We start from the raw sequence: 7,917 nt of genomic DNA on the forward strand, positions 1-7,917 counted from the left end.
CTTCCTTTATGTTGATTACATTGGAATTCAAAATCGGCAGCGGCAACCAGTAATTTCGGGCACTCTGAAAGCACTTTGTTAGGAAAACCTCGATGACAACCAAACCAGTCTGTCACCACAGTGGCACACAGTAGCATCACCACCAGCTGGACAACTGCGTGCAATAGTTACGAATGAAAGCCGATGATCTGAGTATGTGGAGGTCTACAACTAAACACTGTTGTGACGATTTGTCGGTTTTCGTGGACTTTTACTTAGAGGAATCAATACTAGAAGATATGCGTGTGTCACTGTGGGCAAGACTGGGTATACATTAGTGAGTATATAACAGCTGATGGGCCCCTTCCAGTGGACCTAATCCAGGGAGATGACTGTGGCTGTGGCGTTCACAATGTTCTGCCCGTTCATTGCCGCACCTCTCGTGGAACGTATTCACTATTCTTTTGATTGCGAGAACGTGCTGTCCGAAGAATTTGGTCGACGGACACCGGGCGCTACCGCAAAATATCGCGAACCAGCTATTTGATGCACTTCAGGACTACTTGTTTGATTTTCTCACCAGGCTCTGGCAATGTTTCAAAAACCTCAATGCTCAAACACTGAAGCCTGTGTAACGTCTCCAGTGTACAGCGGTCTATGTTTTAAACTCATATCAAAATGGAAGAAAAAGTAATCATCCTATGTAACCATCAATACATTATTGCGTTACTGTTTGCTAAGCATTCATATTTGACCTGCAAACGTCACAAAACATCTTGAGATCCTAACGCCTTCGTCTATTTTTTCCAGACCAATTGTATCGATCACCCATTAGTGGTTAACAGACGGGAAGAATGCGCACCGGATGCATGAAACCGTCTCGCTTGTTGTTTCACTCTAACGACTGTTTGCTTGTTACATAAGACAACATCTAACCATGCCATCACAGATAAATTCCAGCCGTCACAGTTTCCATCCGCAGTCTTTAACATACGTTTCCGGTTTCTAAACATGCCACGTGTTATTTATTTTAGCCATCAAACAGTGTCAAATATGCGGGCCAATATATGCAGCTGATCGCAAATTAAAAAGTTGCACTTCCTGTAAAATTTTGCTTGCTGAAGAATTCGATTCAACGAGATTCGGTTTGACCAGTGGGGACGTGTGGACATGCATCAAGCGCACAAGTATAGTTGAACTGATGTGTGTCAATCACTTGTAAAATTAAAACAAGAGAAACCTGTATACGACAATAAACAAAACATCCATATTGCTGATCACATTTGCCGCACTTTGATCGAAAAAGGGTCTATGTTCATAGTTCTGTGGTGGCCTCGGTCGTAAACTTTCGGATTTTCTGGGTTAGAAAACTTTAGATTCTTTGCAGGCAGTACGTTTTTCAGAGATAACTTTTGGTTCGTGGCTGAATACACTCCTCAGTGCAGATATCCGTGGTGTCACATTGCTCAAGCATTGCTCCCATTCCAGTGGGAGAAGCATCAGCAATGATGGTCTAATGACCTTTGGTGGAAAATGGTTTCAGAAAAGCTAAAGTTTGAAGACGACCAGACAATGCACTCAACATCTATTCATGGTTGAAGGACCAAGAAAATTGACAGGCAGATGTGAGATTAAACAAGCAACTTGCATGTTTAGCAAAATTAAGGCAAACGAAGACTACTGAAGTGCTCTTAGAAAAAATGCAGTGCTTGTGGATTATGTGGTGATGGCACATTTTCTCAAAAGGAATAGACGGTTTGTATCGGGGTTAAAACCACTCCCATCCACAATTTGGCCAAGACATTTGAGCGGTGGAGCTGCAAAATTGCATTTACACTGTTACAGTTACTCTTTACAAGGCGTAACAAATAGCACGTTTGTATTCAAATTGATTTTTGTGTCCAGCATTTGCATTATTAAAACAAGAGAATAATGAGACTAAAGAGAATAATAATAGTGCCTTAATCAAGTTCTTCACAAAACCGCAGACAGGGACAAAGAAATAAATATAACGCCTTATGCTTCCACCGGGCTGTTTACTGGAGTGTCATTCAATCTCTCGAAAATATTTTGGTGAATATTTCGGGCGAACAAATCATTTGAATGATCATGACCATGTTCGCGAAATTTTTGGAAAATTTTCGCGCGCTTGTTCTCAGCTGGCTGTCTGAATGAGCCTAAAAGTACTAGCAGCAAAGGTTATGTGGCTGTTGCAATACCTTAGGTATACCATTTTCCATTTTATAGACGTTGTCTTTCAAGCTTACACCTGGTCATCCTGCGAACATATTTTCACTCTTTAGTTGGAAAGAAGCACAGTGTGGGAGGTGATGGATATCGTACATTTTGTTTCATTCTCAAACCTGTTATCCTTACGTGTATCCCATAAGCAAGTCGTCAAAACATAAGTGTTCGTCAGGATTTCGACATTCATGATTGACACTTGCCAACTATGGCTCTCATAGTAAAACGGAATCGCTTTGATCAAACCACCGGCATCAGCATACAAACACGGCAAAATGCTTAAACATAAGACTTGGTTAATTTGGTGCGTAAGCTACATTCAGCAACCTGAAATCAATACAAACATTCAAAATCAACGTGGATCCCAAAACAAAATCCTACATCCTCCAACTGCCTTTTGCGTCAAACGATTTGGTTAAAGGCTTAAAGTGGAGCACCTCAACCAAACTCACCCTTGGCTTTGGCAACCGGGAAGCATCACTTGTTATAAACCTTTCCTCACCGGTTTTCCCCATATCTTCTCCCCGCTCGTCGAACGATAGTGTCGCAATCCCATCTTCTAAATCCCTAGCCATTGTTTAATGCCTAAACCACGGCCCAGAAAAATTAACCAAAATTAGCACTCACTAAACTGAAAAGACCTGCTCCATGTTACAGCCTCCAATGTCCGTACTATATGTTAAATTGGGCAACAGGTACCTCTTTCTTTAACCTTGCTTTCCCTGTCTGTTGATGTATACTCTGTTACCGAAACACTCACACAAGACCCTTCTTTGGTGCTGCACCTCAAAACAACTGGGAGGAACTCAGATGTTCCACATTTCACTCTTCGAGTACGCGGTGATCCTGACGCAATAGTTTGTGCTATCTACAGTGTGGGAAGTGCTCTGAGCTCCGAAAGCACCTTCCTCGCATGGATTCCATTAAACAGTCTTCTTTGCGCTGTGCGGTTGACTGACCCAATTAAGATCAATGCAGGTCGATGCAGGTTCCATCAAGATCTGTCGGGACCGTTTCATTCAAAAAGAAAGACAGATACAATAATCCTGGTGCATATTATATGTTTTCAAGTTGGACAACAAAGTTCGGAAGCGGCACAACCTAATGATAGTTTAGCTGGTTTCCATCAAATGGACCACTGGAGTAACCCAGCTGGCTTGAGTGGGAAGTCGAAAACTACCCAACCATCTACAACAAAATTCTGCGTGAGATATCGACCTTCGAGCACGACAAGGTGTCTGGTGTGTAGGGTCTATACCCCACGCTCTTCAAAATCTGTGGCGAGATCCAGGTGAAGAGTCGTATATCTATTCTTATGAATGTCTTGTACAAAAACTGAACACCATCTGAATAAAGCTTCTCAATCTTCACCTTAGTTTCAAAAATGGCGCAAGTCCGGCCAAAACCATTGTGACGTCAGCCCGGTATTTCTCAAATCTCAGGTGCTCTGTGGAGTTGATTATCGGGGTAGACGGATCCATGTGAATCAAACTGAGCTTTGCCTTGGCCGAGGATGAATAGACCATTTTTTTACTTTGAGACATTTTTGAACAATGCCACTCCTTCAAAAGTGTGGTTACCCAAGCGCCGCACTAGTTTACGGCTTAAAAGTTTAAACGGTAATGTATTACAAGTCAGGACATAGGTTCATTACGTGCATTTAAAAGCTGCCTCGCGCAGCTACAGATGAGGTCAGAGAACATTACTAGGCTCAATTTGGCGTCGCCTTCCCGAACTCAGTCGAGGGGCAACGACTGTTTCTCGGAGCATATGACAACTACTTGCAAAAAAAACGTGGACAATTCTGAATGGTCTCACTGAAAGCGAAAGCAAGACTTGTGAGGCCGGAAGGAATGCCAGAAATCAGTGAGAACTAAAACTGATGATACTGATGACACGCAGAGAAAACTTACTAAGCTGTCAAGCATTCTCAACTTTTATATCTGCAAGTGGACGACTGCCTACATCCTGTCATGGTGTACGGATGGCGCAATTGAAATGTTTACTGCAGTTAGTGATGCGCTACGGCTAATATCATAAACTATTAGAACTTATGGTAAAATGTTGTTACAGTGATAGGATGAGCATCAAAAGAAATGCATTTCTACCAAATAGTGATTTCCATGCGAAATTAGTAATTTGAATTAGGTGTGGTGAAGACCTGCCGTTTGACATGAGTTCTTGATGATAAAGTCTGAAAACGTGTTTTGAAGGGAAATCGGTCTGATCGGTGAGACATTTAAGCGAATGTTTGGTTGGTTGTCAAAGGTATGTTGAGTAACAACCACCAATCAATTTGACTCACAAGCTGCTTATGTTTGACTTGGTTGATGTCAACTTGATTTACTTCAAACTTCGCCCAAGTCTGTGCAGAACAAATACCAGCGAGACACTCTAGATCACACTTAAATGTAAATATCCCAAGTATAAGTTGATTTTGGTGATGGTTGTGCAGTTATCAAGAAAGCCTTTTCGGGATTACCTACATTTCAGGTGAGAGTAAAATAGTAGTTTGCGTTGACAGAGGAACATCAGTCTTGTTCCGGTCATGCAAAGAAGCAGATGAAATTTGCCTATGACTAATGCGCCTGTAGAATGAGCACCAGAAAATTTGGAGCGAAGTTTGCTAGACCACAATTCTGAACATTAAGCGCAGATACCTAAGGTAAAAGAACTGAGAGATGGCACTATTTTAGCGCAATTGTCAACGGTTAGCGCAGAAATTGGGTGCACAGAAGGCTTTGAGCCTATTTGGTCAGCAAGACTGTAATTTGCATCGTATAATTTCTACCAGAATGTTATTATTGAAGGTCTAGTTTCAATCTCTACTTACGTTCCCTTGCTCATCATATGACGCTTACTGCGCATCGCATGAATACATCGGCTGTTTTCGATACTTACCATGCTACTTCGTTGATATGTCTAGATTTTCCGTTCAAGAGCAATATTATGCGTGCCCTATCTAAATCACCCGCTATGTGCTGTATTGGTCGTGAATATGAGACAACTGAGGAGAATATCATGTTTCAGTTATAAGACTAACGCCTCAAGTATTGATCCAGATTTGTGAGATTATTTGATCCGATAAAATGATCATATGTTTTGTTATTCTTCTGCTCAAGAAAATGCATTTGCAAAGTACTTTAGGGAATTACCTAGTGAAACCTTATTTATGGATATTTCCTCTCTGTATTCTTGTGTTTACTTTGATAACTGATAACTTGGGCACTCTTTACAAAAACAAATGCCCTGAAAACAATATTTACGTATACTCAAGAACATACATTAAAAATGGAGATGGATGATGAATTAAACTTCTTATGGTTATTATTGCTGAAGCAGAATTATACCTTCGGGCGATCCAAATTAGCACATCTTGACTAACCAGTGTAACTTCGTATACGCACAATTCAACCACATGGCACTGGATTGCTTGTTCCTGCTATTATCAACTGATGACTGCACTGGGGATTGCTCTATGACTGTTTCGGTTTAGTCACTGGAAATTCAGGAGCGGAGGTACTACGGAGATACCAGAAATAATTAAGGGATCTTATTTAAATAAAATCATGATGAAAATATCAGGTTTCAGATTTTTCTCACTTGGGACGATTTCGTTTCAAGTCATTTATGAACTTCCATGATGCACTTTCCAAACTGGAACTAACCACCCAATGAAAACCCACATGTACTGGTTGCATGTGCAACCACCGAAATTTGTTCAATCGTATGAATTCGCCGCAACAGTAATTCATTTTATTATTTTTCCATGCCCTCTGAGAGTATCGGTCGCAAGGCTAGCCTTACAAACATAATTTACAGACAGATTTTTTGAAGTTTTTGTGAATTCAGCCTAACCTTTCGCAAACAAACTTCCCCATTTGCCCAATCAACTAAATCTTTGGGGCTAAATGTTGGCTTGAACATACCTAAATTCAAATGTTACTCTGACTTATGTCGACTACAACGTTTGACCAGTGCACGCCAGCCCAAAAATGGCAAACTACCCCATAATTACTTTATATTCTTTAGGGTAGACCATTATCTCAGAATCTTGTGAAACATCCCTAAAATACTCTCATTATAAAGGACTATGAATACTACCCTACCCTATGAAATTGGCCTCCTTGTGTACATTGCATTCCTTTTTGCAAGGGTATAGGTGCATTCAACATCTTTTTTTACTACTGAGAGCAAAGTGATTTAACGTAATAAGTAGTTCTGACGCGAGCACTCTGGATATAGAATTGCATTCTAGTCCGTACGAGGTTTGGAAACGACGTTTAAATCCATCACTCAAAAACACAAAAATAGCATTTTGAAGTTTCGCAAAAAAATGCCTTCCATTTTACGATGATATCCTTTCAAGATGAGTTTTCCAAACAAATTTGACGCACGGAATGACGTCTCTAAGCCGCCATCACATGGGTCCTGATTTTCCACAATCGAGTGGATTACAGGATGGGCAAGAAAAGTCTCGTAAAAGTTAAAGGATATGACAGTCTCCGAGTCATGCATGTGATCGTGCAGGAATTAACGAGACATGGAGAGAAAATACAAATGAATATGTTGTGCAAAATTAAGGGCGTCAATTTCTAACCTATCTTGCTTAAATTCATTCTAACTGCACTTCTATAGCCACTTTTTCATGCAGGTGTGTGCCATACTGCATTCGAATTTATACAGACGTGCCTACCCTGTTGCGTGGCTACAACATCCCCCTATGGGATCCAAATGCCTCAGGCGGCTGACACGTGCAGCAATTAATAGTAGCCCATAATTTATATGTTTGTAAGTTTATAAGGGTCAAGCCATAGGATGACTTAATTAAAACGAAGCAGGCGGAGAGTGTAAGCTGTTCATAAGCTGTTCACAGCATATCACAAACGATATTTCTCGGACTTTCTCTCATTCTGAGCATTTTAGAAACCACTTTCAGTGAAAGCACCCATGATGTCCACTGATCATATGACCGGCTTACTCAGCGACGCATTATTACTTATGTACACTCAAGCCGTCAGCATACACCCAAGGGTTGGTGCAATAGCCAATTCGGGATAGATATGAATGTATCTCACTTCATTTCACACCTTATTACCCGTCGTACACGTCCTAGTAGATGGATTCACGGAGAGTGAGCAGTGTAATTAGACCACTTCTTATACTCTTGCGATAAAACCACACTTAATTCGGTGCTATCACATTTCGTTTAGCATTGTTTCCGGTTTAAAATTATTGTTTTTTAAAGCGAATTCACAAAAATCCGTAGAAGGTTTAATCGTTTTGAACACATCGACAGTACAGCAGGTTTCAGTGGATTTTCGATTTTGCGAGGGGACTGTGATACTAGTTAAGACGCCTAAAAATTGGAAACCTGCTGCACACCCCCCTCCCCCACTGAAGACATGCCGATGGCGCCTAAGCCGCGATTTACCAAGGCATTCTTGAAATTTCGAAAATTGCTGGCAAGGCTTAGAGTAGTAACCAAATTGATACCCTTCGGCTATTTAGTGATAGTCGAAGGGTAGTGAGAGTATGCGTGATGACTGGTGGCCAGTAAAATCCTATACACGGTCGTTTTTGTCACACTGTTTGGAATGTTTCCATTAGTCATTTGGGTATCGCAGTTTCAGCGATAGTTTCAGCAAAATACTAATTTTATTAACTTAACAAATTTTGGAGTATTTTTGCACG

General features: G+C 40.9%; 1 protein-coding gene across 1 annotated transcript in view; it reads left to right on the forward strand.

The window, feature by feature from the left end:
- T265_15361 (hypothetical protein) overlaps window positions 1–3,464 on the forward strand; it is a gene marked incomplete at both ends in the record, with an annotated part of 10,467 nt that extends 7,003 nt beyond the window's left edge. The window contains one exon of the mRNA XM_009177725.1: window positions 2,919–3,464. Within this exon, the coding sequence (XP_009175989.1) occupies window positions 2,919–3,464 (546 nt within the window). The remainder of the gene's footprint in view (window positions 1–2,918) is intronic.
- Between the last annotated feature and the right edge of the window lie 4,453 nt (window positions 3,465–7,917).

Source organism: Opisthorchis viverrini (assembly GCF_000715545.1).
Source record: "Opisthorchis viverrini unplaced genomic scaffold opera_v5_453, whole genome shotgun sequence".
Classification (NCBI taxonomy): domain Eukaryota; kingdom Metazoa; phylum Platyhelminthes; class Trematoda; order Opisthorchiida; family Opisthorchiidae; genus Opisthorchis; species Opisthorchis viverrini.